The sequence below is a fragment of the Centruroides sculpturatus genome, unplaced genomic scaffold (assembly GCF_000671375.1).
Source record: "Centruroides sculpturatus isolate CEXI.00-Female unplaced genomic scaffold, Cexi_2.0 scaffold844, whole genome shotgun sequence".
NCBI classification, from domain to species: domain Eukaryota; kingdom Metazoa; phylum Arthropoda; class Arachnida; order Scorpiones; family Buthidae; genus Centruroides; species Centruroides sculpturatus.
In genome coordinates, this window is record NW_019385027.1 from 2,093 (window position 1) to 26,708 (window position 24,616).

Genomic DNA, 24,616 nt, shown 5'->3' on the forward strand with positions numbered 1-24,616 from the left:
CTTCCAATGTTGTCTCTCGAACCGACATTACGAATCCGTCTGACCACGTACGGGACCGCTCGCGTGACGGCGTGACGTAATCGCCGTCTCGGTTTCCGTGTTCCGAGAAACACGGTGGTGTCAATCCTGACAGGGTACCAAAGAGGTGCCGACCCGAAAGATCACAGTGGTGTCAGGGGTGGAATTTTAAGATAGTAACAGAGACTAACTAGGAAAATGGAAGGGAAAAAAGGTCGCGCGCCGCGGGGAGAGAGAGCAGGAAGTGCTGCGGTAGGCGGACTCGGGGGCATGATTCCTCTCATACCATCTTTTGTCGGAGATCCAGATGGCCTTAAGGTCATGGATTTTTTTGAGTCCTTAGATGAGATTGGGAAATTGACAAATTGGACCAAGGCGCAATGCTTAGGAGTAGCTAAATTGCGATTAACGAGGATAGCCCGAGATTTTGCGTGGAAGGATGCCACGATGAAAGATGTAACAACTTATGACGAGTTCAAAAAGCTTATGATAAAAAGATTTGAAAAGGAACCAGTGGTGTGCCGTCATTAGAAGCGTTGGAAGCGCCGCTTCCCTCGTATTCTCTAAAAAATAAATAAATATTAATTTTAATTATATAAAAATAATCGCACAATATTCTATTATAACCGCATTACGTATCTTATTACAAATTTCTATACTACACGTGGAAAAAAAATTGCTATTATAAATTAGAATATTAGTGGCGGAGTGGAATCTCCTGTATTTTCAGATTACGAAAAGCCAGATTTGCGCATGCGCTTTACAGAGCACCAACCTCACCCGGTTTAGCCGGTGGAAGCCTACGACCTTGGGTGAAAGCTGCACACATATAAAGATTCCAATTCTATCAAGGACCGGTTCTGGGCTGTTAGCCGCCTGCCCACTAGATATTTCGATTACGTGAATAACGAGTAGATTTATAACTTAACCCAACCGATAAGAATTTACTGGTATGTTTTTACGATAGTTCTGTATAGTTGACAGGAGTTTAAAAAATCCATTAAAATATTTGATATATTTATTCCGCTCTCCGATTTTATATTACTCACGGATTTCGATGTTAAACCAGTGATATTACGATTTCGTACATCCCATCTTTAAGGGGATGTAGAAAAAAACGTGTACAATTCTTGTATAATGTTAAAAAATTAACCGTTACTTCGACAGCGTCATTTACAACTAAATTTAATGAATGAGAGAGATGCACCAGGTACAGAAAAGGCTCTAGAATTTATTTTCCTTAAATTTACGATTTATGTATCCGTTGTCGTAAAAATTTGTCTTTCCACTTTTTTCCCGAGACTACAAATATTCGAGTACAAAGTAACTGGTTTCGACTTATTTCTACTTAAGAAGTAGTTAAATAATTAAGCGATTAGGGAATTGGGGACGTAAACAAAACCCTGATGAAAGAGCCGGAATTTTACTTAAACAAAAGCCTAACCGGACCAATATCTAGCCGAGTACAGTGGGACTGATTTCTTCGTAATATTAGATGTAATAAAGACAGAAATTTTTCCAGTTCAATGAAAGTGAGTAAAAGTTGTAAATTTTGGAAATTTCCGTGGACACCTGGTCTTAAAACGAATTACAGTAGTTAGAAAACAAATGACTTTTAAGTTTAACAAATTTAGATTTTTACAGCTATGATGAGAAACGTTTAAAATTTACAACAACCCTGTCGCGTCCTTTGAGATATACTAGTGATGAGACAAAAGAGACATTAACCGGTATCGGCACCCTCGGGATTTGGCAAGCATGCACCGCACCGCACACCTACCAAGACCGTCTCTGATTCCATCCACGAGCCACTGGTAGGGAGCAATTTTAACTAGGTGGATTGTTTTAATATTTAAAAAGTAAAGACTATTTTATGTTATTTTTATGTACGTTTCTTCACAAAACTATATTTATAATTTTCTTTAAAAGTATATTCATACAATTGAATATTTTGTACCAGGTATGTATAATTGTATATCATCACACATTTTATTTTAACAAGTAAGTTTTTATAATTTTATTTTTAATTTTAGCCCTTATATTATAGCTAGCAATTTAGAATGTAATTGTGATATCGAAAATTTATTTCAAAAAGTTTTGGCTCGAGACCATATAATGAAAAAGAAAAAATTTGTTCGACATTTTCATGATAAAATTTATGAAGATATAAAATGGCTTTGTGGATGCATAAAAATGCAAAATTTGTTTTGTTGGCCTTGCCTACTATTTTCAAATAAAATTAGTGTGTAGAATGAGATTGGCTTTGACGATTTAAATAATTTGAGTAAAGCTGGCAAAAGACACGAAAATCCTAAATCTCGCATCGATTCTTTCGTAAAATTGAAGCAATTTGGAAATCAAAATAGAATAGAATTTAACATTAGTACACAATATAAAATATATATTGAAAATTATAACAAGATAGTTACGGCTAATAGATATATTTTAATTAGTAGATGTTATCGAAGCGAGAATTGGCATTTAGAGGGCGTATAGAATCTATTAAATCTAATATAAGAGAGTTAATTATATTGAACTTGCTTATTTATTAAGTGCGTTAGATAATCTATTAATTAAAAATACATTTAGAGAAGTCTACGGTTTTTACTGGCTTATCGAACAAACGAATACGAATGGACCCTAGACCATTGCTGACTGATTGCCCCTGGAAGTCGGCTTCTTATAGAAACACGGCTTCCCTATCATCAAATGTCACGGCACGCCACTGAAAGGAACCTATCTCTACAATTACAGAAGTTTCAAGCTTGCGTGCAAGCGCCGGGAGAGGACGTGCAGACCTACACCGTCCGATTGCAAACTCTAGTGGTAGAAATTATTAAAGAACAACCTAGTGCCTAGGGAAGTTGTAAAACGGTGCCAACAAAAGGAAAGAGACAAACGGTTGTTAGTGCAGTTTATGAGTGGACTCAATAATCGAATAAAGAGACACGTGATGTCAAAAGAACCCGATACCTTCGATAAGGCGGTGCGAATAGCTATTAGCGAAGAAAGCATAGAACAATTGACGGGAAGAACCAGGGGAATAATAAGGACTGTAGATAACACTAGAGAAAAGAATACTAACCATAACCCATTAGAAGAAACGTTGACGAAAATTCAGGAGAAACTTCAACGACTGACACCCTTGGACTATAGCAGAGGAGATCCTCGACAGGGACCTCCCCGTGGTTGGCGTCCTCGGGATTATCGAGACTCACGACGACAATATCAATCTTCAGGGGGACGAGGCGACGACTCACGAGGGCCCCGAGATACATACTTTGATAGAAGTATAGACCAAACAATCAGGCAAATACAAGAGCAATTACATGAACTACGACGGCAGGAAATTCAAACCGAATTCCCCATGCATAGTAGGGACCCATTCGATGACTCAAGAAACATAATAGGCGGCGTACGAAATCAAACATATAATTCTAGACACAGATCAAGACGATATGAGGGAAGACACGATTTAGGCGACTCAAGAATTAACTGGCGAAACCCCACGACTCAACCTCGACCCCAGCTACCGCAATACGAAAGGAAAATCAACAGAAACCGACGGAATTTTAGAGGCAATTTTAGGCAAGAGAGAACAATTACATCCGGGATTAAAATATCTAGATTTAGTGACGCAACAATCCATCGTAATTGCAGAGCGCATGATGCGGAGCCTACATTACACTGTTTCATTGATGACGTAGCGAGCCGATTAATCAGGGCCTCATATCCCTACATTTTCCATGTCTCATCTTGACTTTTATATATCTAACTCCGTTCTCGAGATTAAGGAAAGACGAACAGACGGACGACAGTGGGAAATTATTTGTCTTTTTTTTTGAAATACAGCTCAATAAATATTTCGAAGATTTCTGTATTTCTTTTTAAAAATATATAAAATTACTTCTTTGTAAATATTGTGAGTATTTTTTTAAACTTTTTCCACACTAAGAGGCCCTTTTCTGTGCTCGTCATGAGTTTGGCCTATCCCATGACGAAGATGGAGACTTTGTCATGGAATATAGGAAGCCTAACGTATCCAGATCAACTTTTCCATGAATATTTCTATGTCGACGAATTCGAAGCGGTTCCCCTAAAGTGGAAGACTGGCATCGTCTTCTTTCGCCATTTATTATTTGTGTTAGACTATTACTATGGAAGATCCGGGCTAAAACCCGATTTAATCCTCCTAATTTGCCATGGATAGTATAGTCAGAATCAGAACATGGACAATACAGCCTCAATCGTACAGGAAAACCCGATTCATAAGCCATAATTGTGGTTAGCACGGCATTGTTTTCACTTTTCATTCTTGCTGGTCATCCCATTGCGGATCAGGCCCGCCTATAATGGACGTATTGTACTTAGCTATTTTGGGGGGTATTTAAATTATAAAAAAGAATTTATGATTTTCAGGTAACACTTTACGTTAAATTTTCTAAATCAACGAAATTAATTTTTGGTTTATCATTGTTATTTTTATCACAGAGCATCCTGTAGACAGGGATGTTTTTCAACAGCAAATAATCGTTGACTTTCACCTACATAACAAGATAATTCGAGACACCCAAGTTTTTTCTAACGTTAACTCTAACGTATTATTTCCAGGAGAATGTCAAATGGAAATCGGCCAAGCGATCAAATTTCGAGAAAATGGACCAAATATTTAAACTCGGTTCCCTCGAAAACCCTATAATCATATTTCGTGCTTGCTAGGGATCTTGTATTAAGCAATTTTCCCATTGGAATTCATCCCGCTAGTCAGATAGAAAAAGGAATCTGTTGTGGGCAGGAGGTCCAAGCTAATTCCTAGTCGTTGATCTCCTCCCGGATAAGAAGCTTCTGAAAAGTTTTATTGCATTTGCCCAAAATGTCGAAATGTATAAACAACAGAATTAACTTTTTTTAAACATTAAATTTCATAATTTTACGAACATTTAGAGGGATATCGATGTTTGTTTTTTCTCGAACCATGACTTTCATTGTCTTTTCATATTTTAAAACAGTTTTCTAAAAACTAAGATGAGATTATGAAGAATATGAAAATGTGCTCTTTAGACTGTCTGAACATGGTCCATAGTTCATTGTTTGTTGCCGTACAAAAGACAAGGATAGGGAGAGAAAGCGGAATAGAGAGTGATTATGGTAATAGCAATTGCTCTGGGGACCCGGGTTCGAAAAACACGAGGAATTTTTCAGGAGGTGGTTCGTCCGAATACGTCGACCCGTCCCTTTTTGAGTCTGGCCTAATAGGCTTGCTAAAAAGAAGCCATCTTAATGCCCACAGCACGGAGAGTTGAAAAAAGGAGAGGGAGAGAGTCCTAATCCCTAGACCACACTGTACAACTGAATACTGCATATGTATATATCAATACATATAGCAATGTTTCCAACTCAAAATTCAAATTTATAGTTAGATATCTGAATAAAAAATAGCCAAATGATATTGTTTCTATTATAATTCTTTGATTTTTTACAATTAGATAATGTTATAAAAGTAGACTGGCTGGAAGTCGGCGTAGTGAGCGGAATGTAAGTGAAGGGACGAAAATGAAGTCAAAGACCAGGGGGTTTTTTAAAGGATTTCTTCTTGAAATTCTGAATTCGATTAGTTCCGATTTCTCTCGCTACCTCCCAGAATTTTGTCACTTCTACGAGCGTGGACGTGACAAAATTTCGAAGCTCGATCTTTCCGATTGACATTCTAAACATTTCAACACGTTTGTTCGCGACAACTCGTGACCTCACCAGGTCGACCGTATTGTTTAAATGAATTGAATTTTTGTACCTTTAAATGAGGGATTCGTATTCTGTCTGGCACTTCACAATTTTCTTTATTTTAAAAATAATAATCACAAAAAATCAGTTATAATTTTAAAATTAATTATGTAATTTTAAAATAATTGAAAATTTTTAACTTTTTCTTCAAAAATATTTTTCCTAACAGGTAAAAATAATTACATAATACCTCTTGAAATTATCAGACAATATACGAAATATGAGATTGGATATAAACATTTATTGACAAAAAATCTGATGGATAATACATTATTTGATCAGAAGATTAATTGATAAAGTGAAAAAAAAAAACATCTCGAACACTGCTCATATGTTACTTTACACGTACATTTTTAAATGATGAGAAAGTACAATACAGTAGACGTTTTCTTTTATATCACCATTACGTAAAATTTCATATTCTTTCTGCCATCTTCGTGTGTCATATAACATAATCTGTGCGATTTTTCAGAAACCCATTAATCTTATGTAATTTATTACACAGGATTAATGGGAAATATGATGACTCATTACATTATTGTTCTCCAAAAACCAATCATATTGTTACATAAAAATTAGTTAAAATTTTATTTTAACTTTCTTGTAAGTGTTTATTTTATTATACATTGAGATTTCGTTATAAAATTTAATACGAATGTTTTTACTTAAATCGGCAACACAACATTTTATTTATTTATTTATTTATTATTTTCTGGACTTTTTCCGCTCTTTGAACTAAGAGGGCCTCTTTGTCGGACCAATCTCTGGTTCGGCCAGGCCCACAATGGAATGGGTGTTGAGAATATCCGAGTGTAACATTGCTATTAACTTCACCATTAGATTTTTTTTTCGTCTATTACACAATTTACTCAGGCCTTGGCCTAAATAAAAGACCCGGCTTTTAGTGTGTTTTAAACGAGTTCCTGGTGTGAAAAAAGAATAGAGGAAACTCAGTTTGGATTTTCTATGTATTTTTAAATACAAATGTTCAACACTAGAGCTTTGTGTTAGCTTTGTGTACTCCATATTTCAATACAATTATTATTATTATTTTTTTTATATTGAATTTTGAGAATTGGTTACACGAGAATTTGATAATTTGATGATTATCACGGTCATAAAATAATCAGAAAGCATTTAAGTATTACAGCAATATGAAGATTTAGTTTGGTTTCACAGTAAAGACATCAATTACTCTATCAAGGGCAATTTACTTATTCAAGGAGTTAATTGGTTTAATTAAATTTGTAGACAAAATATATACAATTACACAAAACTACCGAAATTTTAATCTAAACATTGAATTAAGTCTTATATTTCTGGTATTTCTAATAATAAAAGTAAATTAATAAGATTATTTTATAAAGTTTTTATTACTTTATCTTAGAAGATATCAAANCTCAGGCCTTGGCCTAAATAAAAGACCCGGCTTTTAGTGTGTTTTAAACGAGTTCCTGGTGTGAAAAAAGAATAGAGGAAACTCAGTTTGGATTTTCTATGTATTTTTAAATACAAATGTTCAACACTAGAGCTTTGTGTTAGCTTTGTGTACTCCATATTTCAATACAATTATTATTATTATTTTTTTTTAATGAATAATGAGGAGAAATTTATAAAATATATAATTTAATACCAAGACGATTGTTATTAATTAAATTAGGTTGCAATTTAAGAGCAGCATCTACCACGGAGATAAGAGTTGTTAGTTGCAGTCCAAAGTCTTTAGCAGTTAGTACAGCGTACGTATTCTGTACAGATGGATGTGATGAGATGTCAAATATGTTTGGGGAATCTTCAATTGTGGTTTTCTTGTGAGTATTTTTCATTCATTTCTTCAATTACTTTCATAATTATGAAGCAGTTCGTAATATAATAATCCACAAATTTACTTTATTTTTAAAAGTGTTTAAACAATAAATTCATACGATTTTTACGTATATCCTCAGTATTATTTTCGTTATATTTTTTTAAATAAATTCAAATATATATATATTTTTAAGTAAAATTTTAGAAAAAAAAAAAAAAAATTGAGTGTTACTAAGTTCAATTTTATCTTCAAGAAAGCAATTGACAAGTCAAGGTTAATTTTAATTAAGTTGGTGTAAACGTTATTTATTAATTAATTTATTAAAAATATCAAATTTTAATTAAATTTCTTACATATTTTTTGATTTAAATGGTAATATTTAATTACGGAATGAATAAATTTACGTTTCAACATTAGGACCTCTCGCCTGACCAAAGCCTAGAGATTTGCTGGGTTTTCGTCACGTGTCTAACACCTAANCAAGTCAAGGTTAATTTTAATTAAGTTGGTGTAAACGTTATTTATTAATTAATTTATTAAAAATATCAAATTTTAATTAAATTTCTTACATATTTTTTGATTTAAATGGTAATATTTAATTACGGAATGAATAAATTTACGTTTCAACATTAGGACCTCTCGCCTGACCAAAGCCTAGAGATTTGCTGGGTTTTCGTCACGTGTCTAACACCTAAATTAGGGGGACAGTTTCTTATAAAATGTCCATCCTTGTTGGCAGATTTCCATGTGTTAGGTTGCCTTATCTCGTCAATTCGCTTCAAGCAGTCCTATAACAGTGGAACCATTTTGCTAGGGCCTCAAAAATCCATTTAATTTTTGTATATTAAGGAAAATCCTTTATTGTTTGACTTCTTTCACAATATAATAACCCCATTTTGTTTTTTTTAATACACTGGGAGATCTTAAAAAAGGTAAGTAAACGGAGCCTCTCTCGATTCCTTGAAAGGCCTGTTCTACATCTATTTCATCGATTATTTTAAGACTGTAGTTTATAATTAAGTTATATTCTATGTGATAACACTTCTTAACTTGAAAAATATTAAATTAATTTAAAAAAAAATCTTTTATCTAGAGCCATTTTTGGAGGCAGTACCCTTCTTTTATTTCTTCTTTGTTTTTGTTGTCAAAGAAAATTGAAACCCGATAATTCGACAATAGAAGTCCCTCCGGAAGTCGTTCACGCGAATCATCAGGTGAGTCTAAATGCATAGAATTAAATACAAATGTATACGTATACAAATAACATACAATATATATTTTTAACTGCAATGTCTAATTTCATATACAGGTAATATTAGATCATTACATAAGATAAATAGTGCCAAATAATAGATAATTATTTTGCGCTTGTGTAGTTTAACTGTACATGAATCGATCCATGATAATTTATTGATAAATAATTAATCCCATTTATGATTACAATCTAATTTAAAATTAGTACATACTTAACACTTTAAAATCGATGTTTCTGTTATTAATTTAAAAATAAAATCAATATTTATTGTGTAAATAAATCTTTTACAATCGAAATAATTAATTTAAGTTAGGTTAGAAGCTTCGTTAAAATATTTATAACAAACAATATTTTTGTTTAATAAAAACAGAATTTTTAAAATTAAAATACAGTAGAGCCTCGATTATCTGGACTAATTGGGGATGAAGGTAGTCCGAATAAGGGAAAAATTCAGATAATCGAAACAAATACTTTAATTTGTCTTTTAATGGTAATACAACACGTTTTCTTTTCAATGACATATTGGTAATATTAAAGTAAATACTGTATTTAAATCGTGATCAAATTTTCAAGAAACAAACGTTCGTATTGAATTTGGACTACTACTGACCAACGCTAACAGACTACCTGTTGTTTAAAAAGCCCTTTGGTGGCTCAAGAAGACGGATTTTATAAAATAAAAAGCAGTTGAAACTGCATTTTTATGAATAAAAATTTTATAAACTATCGTTTTATGACGAGTAAAATTTTTTCATCGCGTTCACGGCTTTTAAGTAATGTATAAACCTTCGAAATGCGAGGCACCTTCGGAGCGAGGCATAGGCGGTGGCCCACGTTGCCCATGCCTTATGCCATCCTTGGTCATAGAAATGATGTAATTTGAAAATAAATTATTTATAAATACGTATGTCAAGTTATATTTTTATTACGACGCAAAATATATTTAAGAGTTTATGGCCACTGTGCCGGGTGAGACGTTGTTGAAACAAAAAAAGTTATGCATTCCATCACGNAAGCATGATCATAAAATAGCATACAGAAACTTTTATCTGAAGTTACACGATGATGATAAAAAAACGATAAATATTATTTTATATAATAATATAGTGCAATCGCGCTAATCCTAACATCTACCACTTTCCTAAATAAAATAATAGACTTGCCAAACAGTACACTTTGCAGCTCACACGTAAACATACTGTATGCATGGATGTTACTGTGTATGGGGGGACACGATTTTGTTCACCCATTTTGTAGCTTAATAACTCTTGTACCTTTTGTCGAAAATTTCTGAGATTTTGCAGGGAGGTTTGGGTATTAGGGGCATTAATGCTGTTAAATTTTGATGGTTAAAGGTCGACGGGGTGGGGAGATCAGGTGTTGTGAACATTGTTGCTCGTTGTTTCTGTGATCCTCTTTTGACTTAATTCTAACCTCTATTACTGTTATAAAATACTTCATAACAGTAAAAAAAACGATCAAAACGTAAGCATACTTAGGCCTACTATCGTATTTCCGTTAATCCGAACTATCATTGGTTTCAATTAGTTCAGATTACCGCGACCGTACTGCATACAGTAAAAAATAACTGGCATCACTTCTTGCAGTTAGTTTCGTGTCTTTGATATTTTTTTTTATCTTAACATAGTAAAATTATAAATACAATAACTTTAAATAAACATCAAGCAGAATATTTTATAATTATTATTTGAAATAGGTCAATGTGTTAAGGATGTCAGACAGTGAGCATTCATCTAGCTCAGTTAAACACCTTTTTTTTATGTACTATAATGTTATGAATGAGTATGAAATGCAAAAATTCTCATTGATACCAATTGAATTTGTATATACCCAGCAATGAGTTGCATAACTTTCACGGCAAAAAAAATTTAAAATTATAGTGGTGTCATCTGTTATGACATTTTATTTAAAAAACTTTTTATCTTTATTAATTATTATAAAATGGCAAAAAGCTTTAGACTAGAGATAAAATGAGAGTAGAGATGGGTTTTATAAAAACTGTAAATTCTAATAACGAATGAAATCTTCATTAAGTCCGACCCCATTAGAGATACGCCACGTGATCCTCCTTTATCTCCCCACCCCGTCGACCTTTAACCAACAAAATTTAACAGCATTAATGCCCCTAATACCCAAACCTCCCTGCAAAATCTCAGAAATTTTCGACAAAAGGTACAGGAGTTATTAAGCTACAAAATGGGTGAACAAAATCGTGTCCCCCCATACACAGTAACATCCATGCATACAGGGGGAAAAATTCGCATTTCTCGGTGTTTAAAGTCTCCTGAGCCCAAAAAATGTAAAAAAAAAACCTTGAAGGAGGGTCATTTTTGACGATTGCCATTAAATTCAAGTTTTTTTGAAACTGTCTAATGAACAAAATGAATGTTTTTACTGTTTTCTGTGTTAAAAAAAATCAACCAAAAAATTGAATAATATTCTAATAAAAATGCTTTTTATGGCGGCTATTATTAAGAGGGGAATTTCTTACTGTTGCGGCGTGATATGGCCAACCTGCTCCAAACATTACAATCGTACTGATTATTAAAAAAACGTATGACAAACGTTCAGTTAATAACATCTTGAAAGTGTTGCAAGTCTATTAGATAATTGTTTATCTCGTGTTCATTAATTAGCTCTTAAACAGATTAAAATAAATAGATTTTAAATGAATGCATAATATTTTAACCGGTTTCCAAATTATTCTTTCAAATAATGAAGACAAATACGTCGAAATTTTCGTATATTTTAACATTGTGAAATGACATCAACAAACAAACACATTTGATATTTAGAAAACCCAAAACACAATAAAAACCCTTTAAAATCATTAAGGTTAACTGATTGCCAAGTCAGGAATTAAATCGATTAGCATATTATACAGTATAATTCTTTTACAATTTATGCAAAATATTATATAGAAATTTTTATTTTGTATTAAAAATTAGTGTTCGTTCGCAATTTAATAATATTTGATTAATAAAATATTATAGTTAAACGTAACAAGTCCTTACGATCGTGATTTATCAAAGTAAAGGTTTGAAATTGAGATTCAATATTAATTCTCTTCGATGACAGTTGAATGAGATTCGCCGTTTGAAGAGAATTAATGGAGAATCTGATCATCTCAAACCTGTTTCTAAAAAATTAATTCTGAAGCTTATAAGATCATTATTTAGTTGAGCAACTATTCAAGCACGAATTTCATTCTTTAGTGATAATTTTGCCGAAGGGAATTAATCATACAGTGAACACATCAGTAATTGAAATGCCTTCCTTGTATAATAAAGTTGGCATAGTCAATTATTGCTGTGGTCCCCGTGTGATTAAGTAAAGTCGCTGATAAGACGACTCCTATGCAAATGAATGTTATCGTTTATAAAACTCAACAACAATAAAGTAAACGGAATTCTTGCCAATAATCTACACTATGCAGATAACACGGTGCCGATAGCAGTATTGTATCGAGGGATTCCAACATAAAAATACATATCGAATAAACTACGTGGTTGTCGGCAAATAACCAGGATATAGATATTTGATGTAAGACAGTAATGAAGATTGGGTTGGGTATGTTATGCGTAAAGCCATAATACAATGGAGCCATATACACTGGCCTCAAATTTGCCTTTAAGAGAAAGAGTACTGTGTAAACGCGATTAGAATCTAGATTTAAGGAGGAGCTATGTCTTCACTATAATGAAGCAGTCAGAAATATATGGTGTTATATGTATATCATAATTGAACACGTAAGATTTATTCTTCAGAAACATTAAACAACCGACACAAACAACTGATTTTATTTTTAGAACAGCAGTCAACAGAGAGACAATAGTGGTCGTCAATATCCGTTAAATAGAAATGACATTGAAAAAGAAACCAGCAGTATCCCGCAAGATGTAGAAATCGAGAATTTAATTCCTACAACAGAACAGCTAGAGCATTTTGAAAACATATTGAATGGTTTCCAGAGGGGTCGTTATATAGGGCTATGGAGGAGACACGCCTCCTGTAACCATAAACCATTAGAAGACTGACGGTCAGTCGGAAATTTGCTTATATTTTTAAAGATAACAGATGTCTACTTTTTTCGAATAATCCTAATCATATGGCAAATAATTTTAGGATTTTCCTTATTTCCTGGATTAAACTTCGGGATTCAAATAAACCTCGGTCTACGAATAAATCGCCGTGGAATCACGAATTGAAAGGCATAAAAACATGTCGAAGTACTGCATAGTTTAGAGGGAGAGGTAAGAAATTTAACTAAAATTCTATCTCTTCAGATTCGGATAGCACTTTCTATTCCAAGGTTTACGGTAACATTTGTGGAAATAAACTTATATTGTCGAATATCGAGCATGGGAAAGTGGTAATTGAGTTCATAAGTCGAGAGCTCAAGAGCCGAATAATAATTTGTAAAACTCGAATTAGAAAGAGATGGTGAATTCGAACCAGAAGATATTCATTTCTACAAAGATGAAGCAGGCCCACCAGTGGCCGCGTGGATAAAACCAGTGATTACTGGTAGTTGGTCGTGGGTTCGAGCCTGGCCAACAGGCTATCAACGTGGAGTTTTCTGGATTTTCTTCACGTTTGTAACACGTAAACAGGGGCCAGTTACCCGTAGAAAGTCTTTCCGGAAGGCATCCCCTCGTCAGATCACCCAGATGTCGCGTTGCCGTAAAGATAAGATTTCTTTGGGATTTCTCAAACACTAAATCCGTGGAGATATATGTGGAAACTTATTACACTGAATCACCAGAATTTACTGTTTGAGAAATTCTAAAATAAATACGATTTGAGACGAGAAGTTTTAATTGAATGATAAAGAATCACAGAAAACAAAAATTATATTATCGAGTGTATAACTATATATATATATATATACAGTAGAGCGTCGTTTATCCGAATCAATTGGGGACTGAGGTTGTTCGGATAACCAATTATGTACGAAAAAATATATTAATTTATCCCGTGTTGAAATTTTTCTCCGTTGCGTGTCGCTTCGCGTTGAATTTTCGTCGATGTTAAGCCTAACGAAGACTATTGTATCGTTAAAAATTATTTTTTTATTTTATACAAACAAAATAAATGTATTGAAAAATATATAAAAACAATAAAAAAATTATACTTCAGAAGTTAATTTAGTATCAAAAACGTAAAATATTTGAGTAGCCGAAGACAGCCAAAGATTACAGCGCCACAGCACTGGCGAAAATTTAAATTTGTCGACTGAAATTCCTTCGGATAAACGACGCTCTACTGTACATTTAATGTTTGAAAATTATGTTGAATAAAATTATGATTTTTCGTTAAAAAGTTCTTTTTTCAAATATTTCGAGGCATACTTATGCTTGTTTTGTGTGTAAAGAATTTTTGCGCCGACGATTTTTCAAAATGTCATTTGTAATTGAGCAAAGAAAGTGCATTAAATTTTGTTTTCGCAACGAAATTACTGCTAAAAAGAGTTGAAAGGCTTTTTTCAAAATTTCCGTGACGATAATCTATCAAAAACAAGAGTTTTCGAGTAGTACAAGATATTGGAAGAAGACAGAGAATGCATTGAAGATGAACTGCGCTCCGGTAGACCATCCACTTCAATTGACGAACAACACGTCGCTGGATGATCGTCTTTTAACAATTAGGGACATTATTGAACATGTTCCGGCATCATTTGACTTATTATATAAGAAAAATATATATTAATTTCTCTTTGGAAATGGTTTAAAATTGATATAACCTCTATCTAATATACTCATAGTTTTTTTTAATTATAAAAATTTTCATTATACTTACTTAAATGACAAATTACTAATCATCTAACCTAACAAACAGTATACAGAAAGTTTCACTTAAAAAAAATAATTTAAAATTATATGCAAAAGTATAACAACACTATATTTTCATAAAGTTTTATATCTTATCATACATCTACAATTTAAAGGAGGTAATTGTACTTTAGATGTTATAAACATGTTGAAATACTAAACATAGGTTATTTATAAAACATCAGGCACCTCTAACCTAATCGCAAAAACAGGAAATAAGAAATAAAAATTATGTAATCTGACCTTTAGTTTATAAGTCGTCATTAAGAGCGACATAATTTATGACAGCGATTTAAGCAATTATTATTTTAATAATACAAAAATTGTTTTATATTTTTAAATTATTATTTATAACAAGCTTATTTTCAGGAAGAACCTGTCAGTATACAGACTATACCTAATCCTGTTGGACAAATTGGTTCGTCCTCACCACCACCACCTTACCACAGAGTTATATTAAGCAAGGGTGATCAAAATCCACCAGATTACGAAGAAGTTGTAAGAAATGTACAAAACACTAACTACATTTAACGTAATTCAATTTAAATCGAACATTAATACAATATACGTTCCACGATACGACTGCAAAAAAATTGTTAATGTTTAGATCTGAAGTATCAATCTCTGAATGGATTGTATTGACAGCAGAATGTTACAATTTGATATGGTTTAAAAAAATTATTTTTATACAGATCTGAAGTATCAATCTCTGAATGGATTGTATTGACAGCAGAATGTTACAATTTGATATGGTTAAAAAAAATTATTTTTATACAGTCGACCTCCCCTATAAGACAGTAGATATGTTCCATTCTTTAGGAATCCGATTTCTTACGAGTCCTTCCAATCTCAGCCCGACACGTGTCAAGTTTACGGACTACGGCTGTTTGAAAGGTTTTCTTCCATAAAATNATTTAATCTTATCAATTTATTCATCATCATAAATTGATAATCTTATCATCAATTTATCATCTTAAATTTGTAATCAGATTACAAATTTAAAATAATGTAGTTTTTAAATATTACAATTTATCTAAACTTGCAGACAAAAAAAGGAAAATAAAATTGTGTGTGTGTATATACTGTATATATATATAAAATGGTAATTGTAATTACATACAGAATAAGCATTTAACAATTGAAGTTAATTAAAAAGGAAAAGATATTTTAATCTAAAATTATTTAAAAAAAAGCAAAAATTACAAAATCCTATTTGTTTTAATATAGATTTCTGCTAATTCTATTCTCTATATTTTGTATTTTAAGGAAAATTAATTTGCCTTTTTATAAATCACAAATGGAAAAATTTAGAATTTACAAAAAAGGCAAATCTTGCAGACAAAAAAAGGAAAATAAAATTGTGTGTGTGTATATACTAATATAATGACTTTTCTATACACATTTTGTAATTTCAGATAGAAATAAATTATTCAATATTTTCAGTTAATATTTTATTTTAGATTCACAATAAATTTGAAAAACATACCAGTAAGTATAAAATAATATAATACAGATGCATGATGAAATTAATGATAAAAAATGCATTTGAATCATTGTTTGAATGCATTTTTAACAGTAAAAAAATTTAAATATTACAGTATTATTAGCTACATTCTTTTTAACATATATTTGAGATTAACATAATATTAAAAATATCAAATATCATCATCCACAGTCTGTGAAATGTGTGTTTTATATTTAGCATAATTATGATCAAAATCATTACTGCTGCCGTAATCATTATCATCATCACTGCAGTATTCATCTGAAGCTAAAAGTAGAAATTTTTTTTTTTAAATCTTTGAATAGGGAAGATAATTATTATGAGGATATTGAAACAAATTTTTAAATTGTCTTACCAATATCACAATCACGTATCCTTTCTAAAAATTCTTCTTCAATTTCATCATAATCACCAAAATAATCTAAATCTGTAAAATAAATATAATATATTAAATTCTTATATAGACATTTCAAAATACAAAAAAAGAGATATATATATCAACAAAAACTTTAAAATTTAGAAACTAATTTGAGCCCTTAGATTATAATTCATTTATTTAAAATTAAATTAGTCAAATTAATATGTATTTTGAATACTTTAAAAATGCAATAAAATACATTATAAATCAATTTCTATCTTATAAATGTGTAAATCTTATGTTACAAATTATAAATCACAGTTTTCTTAAACTTAATGTATCAGTTTTGTTTGGGTAAGGTTATTAACGAAATACAAAATCAAATTAAAATACATTGTAATGATATACAAAACCTTATTTAAATATGAAATTAGAATAACATGATGAATTGATATAACAACAATAACAACAGAAATAGTAACTGATGCTAAAAACAGATATTTTTGTTATTTAAAAATATTAAACCTGCCTTAGAAAATGTCCTATTAAAGATAAATATTAAATCAGTGTTTATTTAATAAAACAAAAAGTAAAAAAAACTTATTGATATCATTACAATAGTTGCGAATAACTGTGCTACTTATAATAAAATTATGAAACTTTCTTCTCTCATTTTTAAGCTAACCTTTAGGTTTCTTCTTTTTAATCTTAACTTTGTTTTTTTATCAGAAACCATTTAAATTACAACTTTAATGTTGTAATATTAATTGTAATACTACTAATACTTCTAAATAATACTACTGAAAACTGTTCACAAATCTATGATTATTCTAATTGCTTTACATTCTAATATGAAGTTCGTAGATTTTGTTACAAAATGATATAAATTTCATGAGTTAGCAAAAGTTGCTTTAAAACTACTGCATAACTTAGTATTTATATAAATTAAATCTAAATGTAGAAAATAATCAAAATGTTTAATAAAAAAAATTTATTTAATAAAAATAAGTTAATTATTTTTTATATTCTTAAATAAGAATGAAATATTGTACAATATGCAATTTTTAGATACAAGTTGTACACAAATGAAAGTAATAAAATGCTCACAAAATTACAGAATATACTTATAAGTAATGCTTGCATGCATGCACGTAACATTATTTTTTTACAATAATTAAACATAATACATTATATACAAAATAGAGTACAAGAGAATGCCTGATATAGATTTAGTGTAACAGTTATTTTTAGCCACAAGAGCATAACTAAATAAAATATAAGTAAATGAGGAAATAATATTAATGAAATGTTTCTTATACATTTGATTATTGAGATAAGAAATTTGAGTGTGATAGAAAAAAAGCCATTTACAATGATACTAAAGTTGAAAATAAAACAGCAAACAAATGTTTTAATAAAAAATATTTGATATAACAACAACAAAAATAGTAACTGATGCGAAACAGATATTTTTGTTTGTATAGAGTTCATGTTTTCTTATTGAAGAGTATTGTAATGACTAAAATATTTTACTATTTTGAAAATATTAAGTCTTACAAAAATTCATGTTCATGAAAAATTTTCTGTAAGTTAAAGTTATACAATAAATATCAAACAGTAGTTATATAAATGAGAAATTAGCATAAACAAAGAATTCAAATTAAAATGCATTATAATTTTTTTTCCTGAAGGATACAGAGTTCATTTTTAAATTCCATTTATTGTAGTTTATTTTTTTAAATTAGTGTTTTTAATTTTGTACAAATTCATTATTATTCTCTAAAGAATTAAATTTTTTGCAAATAATTTTATATGTTTATATATAGAATGTGATGTTAACCATCTGCTTGAATAAATAATTTTCACTTATGTATATTAGTGAAAAATTAGTGTGTTTGATTTCACAAAAAACTTTCTTCATTCATATAAACCTTTATTATTCATTGTGCTAATTGCTCTTATTAAAATAAAAACTTAAAAATGATGTAAGTTTTAAAATATATTGTATAAAATTATGAGAACAGAATGATAAAATTTCATAAATTCCAATTCTATAAATACAGTTTGTCATTTATGTTTTTCAAGGAAACAGAAAAATATCATATAATTGATAAAAATGTGCAGTACAAGTGAATTACTTTTGAACTGCTTTTAGAATGAATATAGTTGTCGTAAAAGTATGGCATGGCAAAATTCACATTGTATAACTGAACTTGTACATATAACTCAAACAAAACAGTTTTAATTTACTATATGTATGTATAATACATTTTAACAACATATAAGAGAAAAAGTAAAACAATGTAAAATTAAGTCATGTACTTGATCAAGATTTATTTGTTTTCTATTGATGGACTTTTCACAAACTGGTACAGTGTATGACATCAGTTGCCTCTTTCCACTGAAACTCTAGTTACATGAAAAAAAAATGAAGTGTCATTGTAAAGGTAGCTTACATTGACAGCAGATAGCAAAAATAAATGAGAAACCAGAAAAATTTTTATTTATTTAATGAAATTGGTTCATATTAAAAAACAAAAAGTCTCAACATGTTAGATGGGCAGAACAATTTGTTAGAAATGGCATCACACAATATGTAATATTTTCTTTGCTTTTTGTATCTGTTGGCAATTTGCTGTCAATGTGGATTAACCTGAAGTGAATAAATAATTCACTTTTTCATTGAATTTTAATAATCACTTTAAATTCTTCCATTTTAAAGTGAATAACACACAAATGAGAAAAAAAGTGATGTGGGATACTGAAAAATATGATGTATAAGTGCCAAAACATATGAATTAAAAACATGTAACTGAAGTGTTTTATAATGGAGAAAGTACAATGCAGAAAATATTTAATGTGCAATTACAAAAAATGTACAAATGTGAAACATACAAACAGGGTTTAACTTATTTCTAATAAATAAAAATTTTACAAATACTGATTTAACATTGGATAACTTATAACAGTTATAAATTTAGTAAAATATAAAATATTTTCAATTAGAATTGAACTTCATACTTCTTTCAAATAAGGGATCTTCTTCAGGATAATCGTTTCTCCAATTATCTTCATCATTGCTGTCATCATCATCAAAACATTGATCATCATCATCACCATCGGGATAAACAAGATCATTTTCTAAGGTACAACCTTTAATACTAATAAAGCAGAATATAAATCTGAGTTATTTACATTTTAAAGCTTTTAATTAATAAAATTAAAAAATATTAATTTTTTAATCATTTAAACAATATAAATACATTATCTTTTTTAAAATATTAATATAAATAAAATTATTCATTTCTTCTCACAGACACAGTAATTAATACAATATATTTTAAGAATTAAAATACTAATAAGTATATCTATGTAAGTAAAATGATGCAAGTGCAATATAATAAATACAAAAGTAATTGCTGCTTAACATTCTTATTTTCCAATTTTCTAGCATTAAATTATATTAAAAAAAATTTTGCACACACTTGTTAAGTATCAATTATAATGCCATGAGAAAATTTTAATATACATAATAATTCAAATATAAACTTTTCACTATTAACATATGCCAATGTTTTAATAATTTTAACAAATTGAGAAATTTTATTACTAAAAAATAATTTTATAAAAGTTAAAAATATGAATTAAAAAAATAATTTGTATTTGAAGCCTTCATAGTTATGAAAACTAAATAAGATTAGATTAATCATGAGTAGAGTTAACTAATAACCAGAAAGTAATTTTATTACTACTAATTGTCTTTTTGAATATTTGATACAGCCCATGAAACTTATTTTATACCACATTATAAATTCTAAATTCTTTATAAACCAAATTAAAAGATTAAGATGCATATTTTTAAACTACATTAATTTGTTATTACAGTATTCAAATTTTTTTAGCACAATTACCATTGAAAAAGTAAAAATTTTGATTTAAATTAAGGAGGAAAGTAATTTATTCTTATATAAAAAGACAGTGTCATTCTTATAGATTGATTAAAAAAATCAAAATGATTTTTTTCAAAATAACATGCTTATCCTGACTGTATTTCATAAATTTAAGCTTAATTTTGAATTAGATACTTTTTAGTCTAAAAATGAGACACTGAATTCAGTAAAAATTTTATGAAACGAGAACTTAAGACTGAAAATTCCTCTTTTGTTTCTTCCACTGCAAATAGAACAAAAACAAAACAACAGAATAATAATGACAAACAACGTAAAACTTCTAAGATTTCTCACTAAATTATAATAAGCAAGCAGAAGCAGAGAGTCTAGTTGTAGAAATATATCTCATTTAAAATAAATATTCAATACAATAAAATTGGTAATAAATTATTATAATAATTTTAAAATTTAAATATAATTTCATTCATTGGTGATATTTGCACTTGAAAACATTAAAATTAATAATTCTTTAAAAAATTTTTAAAACAAGATTACACAAACAGATTATTATTCTTAGATATTTTGCTTATTCTTCTATTTCAAACATGTGTATTGTTAGATGGCAAAGTAATCTAAAAAAAATCAATGGTTCTAATATTTAGTTTAATCTTGACACATAGTATAGCATTCAAGAGGATCCTTTTTGGACTGCAATTTGAAAAAATTGTGGACCTATAAATTCCCACTGTTGTCAGTCTGCATGTCTGCAGTCCATCCTTTCTTAATCTTGAGAAAGATAGACAAAAGTTAAGACCAGATACATGGAAAGCATATGGGCAGGAGACCCAATTAATTATACACATGTGATTTCAATTTAAAAATTTTCTTTCCCCAAATAGAGTTACATAAATGAATGGCATGACACTGTTGTTATCAGGAAAAGTATGATGTACAGGAGCAAGACACTACTAATTTGAGATTGAGAACATATACAGTATTTTAAATTAAATAAATTAAGAATATGATTAAAATTGCAGCCTTGCATTGTGATGAAGTCACAATAAATTTTTGCTCATTTTTTTAGATTTAAATTTTTTAATATTTTTATAAATGCTTTGAACAGTTTTTAAATTGACTTTTGCAGTTAAGAGAATTTGTTGGTTAAAAAATTAAAGTTTTTATTATCATAATTTGGCTTAAAGAAATAGTTTATAATGTAAAACTGAAAATAAATCTCTTACCTTACTACATTTTCAATTGCTTGTGAATCAAAATCAGCATCAGGTGAATAATACAAATCATATACATATTCAATTTCTTCTGACTTCAATAGTGGCAAACCATTACAAGTTATGCGATCTTCAACCCTCTTTCAAATAAAATCCAAATGATAAATATTTAATATTAAAAATTAAATTTTATATAGCTAAAAGTACTTCTATGAATATTCATTGAACTAAATTATTTGTATAATATATTCAATGATTATTTATTATTCTTACCAATAATTTAAGCATTTGATAACATGATTAAGTATCAACTACATCAGATATGAATTTGTAAAATACATAATAAAGTTACATTCTAAACCTGAAATTTTGCTATTTAGAACTAGGCACTAAAAATCATAAAATTGTTATATTATTTTTAGTGCCTAGATGTTTTACCTTAATAATTAATCATTTGTTCTAAAAAAAAAACTGTACTGAAAGTGAAATGAAGTAAATCATTACTTTCAATAAAAAATTACTTCTGATTTGAAAATTAAAATTTATTCCATAATATACTAAATAAGTCAAATCTAAATAATTATTTTCAGTTTAACATACGATTTTTATATTTCTGTTAAACAAATTAAGATATAAACTTTGAAGGAATAAATGATGATCAAAATTACTTAAATTTACCTAGTAAAAGAAATTTCAGAATGAATTTTAAGTACTGTTCATTTCTAGGCTGTGGAATTAGTACACAGAACTGTCAATTTTTAAATCTCCGATTCCAATTCCTTCATAAAAGCTCAATACGTATAGAGTTGATCAAAAAGTTTGTTCATTTTTTAAAATAATAATAATAAATTTTATAAATTGAAAAATAACTATTAAATTACATATACACTTTCCTATTCAATTACTTTAACCCATCTGTTGTATAAATCTATTATTCCATGTGCAAAAACATTTGGAGATTTTTGTCAAAATGACTAGGCAGTTTTTCACATTGTCTAAGTTACTGACCTTGTTCCTCTTGCAAACTATTCTGGAAAAATAAAAATAAGTGATAATTGTTGCAAGATCATGAGAATACAAGGTGGCACAAAATATTCTATTCAAATTCCAATATTTTTTCCCCAAATGGTCACAGATACATGCAGCCTTGCCTTGTCATGCTGGAAAGCCACACCTTTCTTGCTAACATTGGCCATTTTTTTCAATGGCTGCCTAAGATTATCAAGTTGGAAACAGTATTTCTCTGAGTTGATGGTCTGATTTTGAGGTAGCAGTTCATAAAAGATAATTCCCTGATAAAGATAAGTTATCAAATAATTAGTATAACCTCTTTTTTGGATATGAACCAGCTTTTGATTGCATTACAGAGGGGTCAGCTGACTTTCTTCATAATCTTTTTTGCTGCATATTACCATAAACAATCCATTTTTCTCACCAATAATTAGTCAATTCAAAAAGGGATATTCTGTCTGAGATTTTTCTCTCAATGTAGTACCCAAACATCAAAGCACAGTACATATCTTAAGTTGAGTAAATGGCCAACAACTGATCTCTAAGCAACAGAATACTTCTGCAATTTTCCTGGTAGCATAATAAGAATTCTCTTGAATTAATGCAGTGATTGCATCATCATCAATAGCTGGGGGTCTTCCAAATTGTGGTGCATCTTCTAAAAATATTTTCTGTTTGGAACCTCTTAAACTACTTTTGACACACATGAACATCAACAGCAGCATTGTTATAAACAGCACATATTTTTTAGGAAGTTGTAGTGTTTTCACAGAAGTAGAAAAACATAAGGTGATGAGAATACAACTTAAGATCCTCCATTTTTATTTCCAAAAATTTGAGTATAACAACAAATAATAAAAAACGTTTTATTTATTATGAATATTATGATGAAACTGACAAAAATAATTAAATATAAATTGCTCTTAATTAATGACCGTTAATTAACAAAATTGCTATTAGCATCATCTTATGTAAAAAANAATGGATTTTTTCATACTTTTCGGTTATCCGACTTTTCAATTATCCGACCAACCCCAGTCCCCAATTAGGGCGGATAATCGAGGTTCTACTGTATGAACTTTTACATTATTCAAAAGACAAAAAGAACTTGCAAAAATTTACAATATGATAAAAAGACTCAAAACTTCATTGGAAAGTAGAGATACTAAATAAAAACCATCTGTTTCTAGTGTTTTTAAAATCATATTAGTCACTGATTTTTTTTCTAGCCAATCATAGCAAGTAATTTAAACTTTCGGGAAGAATTAATTTTCAGATTCAATTTCAAAATTGTTTACAGTTGAAATCTGCCAGCCGATAAAAAGCATAATTTCAGTTTCCAAACATTAAATAGGCAGGAATTCAAGAAAATCAGATAGAAATGGTTTAACTGTCGATAATGCAATCACACTTAAAACTTTAATTACAAGCAAATAAAATTTATTGACAATTTCAAATTTCAAAGTTTGTTAGCATTGGACCATTAGATAATAAATTTTACATTTGTTGTAGATAACTCTATATTCATGTATGGCTGACGAGGGTCTTTTCTACCAAAATGCACACCAGTAATAAAGTTGTATTCTGATGAANGATCATCTCAAACCTGTTTCTAAAAAATTAATTCTGAAGCTTATAAGATCATTATTTAGTTGAGCAACTATTCAAGCACGAATTTCATTCTTTAGTGATAATTTTGCCGAAGGGAATTAATCATACAGTGAACACATCAGTAATTGAAATGCCTTCCTTGTATAATAAAGTTGGCATAGTCAATTATTTGGGTGTTCCCTGTGTGATTAGTTCTCTTCAACGATACTTAAGCTTATTACTAAAAAATAATTTTATAAAAGTTAAAAATATGAATTAAAAAAATAATTTGTATTTGAAGCCTTCATAGTTATGAAAACT

The 24,616-nt window shown here is 29.5% G+C and overlaps 2 protein-coding genes across 3 annotated transcripts; one reads left to right on the plus strand and one right to left on the minus strand.

Moving 5' to 3' along the window:
• The first annotated feature begins 7,492 nt into the window (after positions 1 to 7,492).
• LOC111633629 lies at positions 7,493 to 15,398 on the plus strand. Of its 2 annotated transcripts, XM_023378240.1 has the most exons (4): positions 7,493 to 7,610; positions 8,700 to 8,820; positions 12,692 to 12,921; positions 13,008 to 13,740. In XM_023378240.1, the coding sequence occupies exons 1-3, from the start codon at positions 7,570 to 7,572 to the stop codon at positions 12,917 to 12,919; spliced, it is 390 nt and encodes a 129-aa protein (XP_023234008.1). In that variant the 5' UTR covers positions 7,493 to 7,569; the 3' UTR covers positions 12,920 to 12,921; positions 13,008 to 13,740. The 2 variants fall into 2 exon arrangements, with proteins under 2 accessions (XP_023234008.1, XP_023234009.1); XM_023378241.1 differs by lacking the exons at positions 12,692 to 12,921; positions 13,008 to 13,740 and adding an exon at positions 15,083 to 15,398.
• Positions 15,399 to 16,263: 865 nt separating this feature from the next.
• Positions 16,264 to 23,430, minus strand: LOC111633615 (probable RNA polymerase II nuclear localization protein SLC7A6OS). The gene is made up of 5 exons (XM_023378221.1): positions 23,263 to 23,430; positions 21,707 to 21,834; positions 19,597 to 19,736; positions 16,573 to 16,644; positions 16,264 to 16,484 (listed from the first exon to the last, which is right to left on the minus strand). Exons 1-5 carry the CDS (start codon positions 23,428 to 23,430, stop codon positions 16,369 to 16,371), a joined length of 624 nt encoding a protein of 207 aa, XP_023233989.1. The 3' UTR covers positions 16,264 to 16,368.
• Positions 23,431 to 24,616: the final 1,186 nt, after the last annotated feature.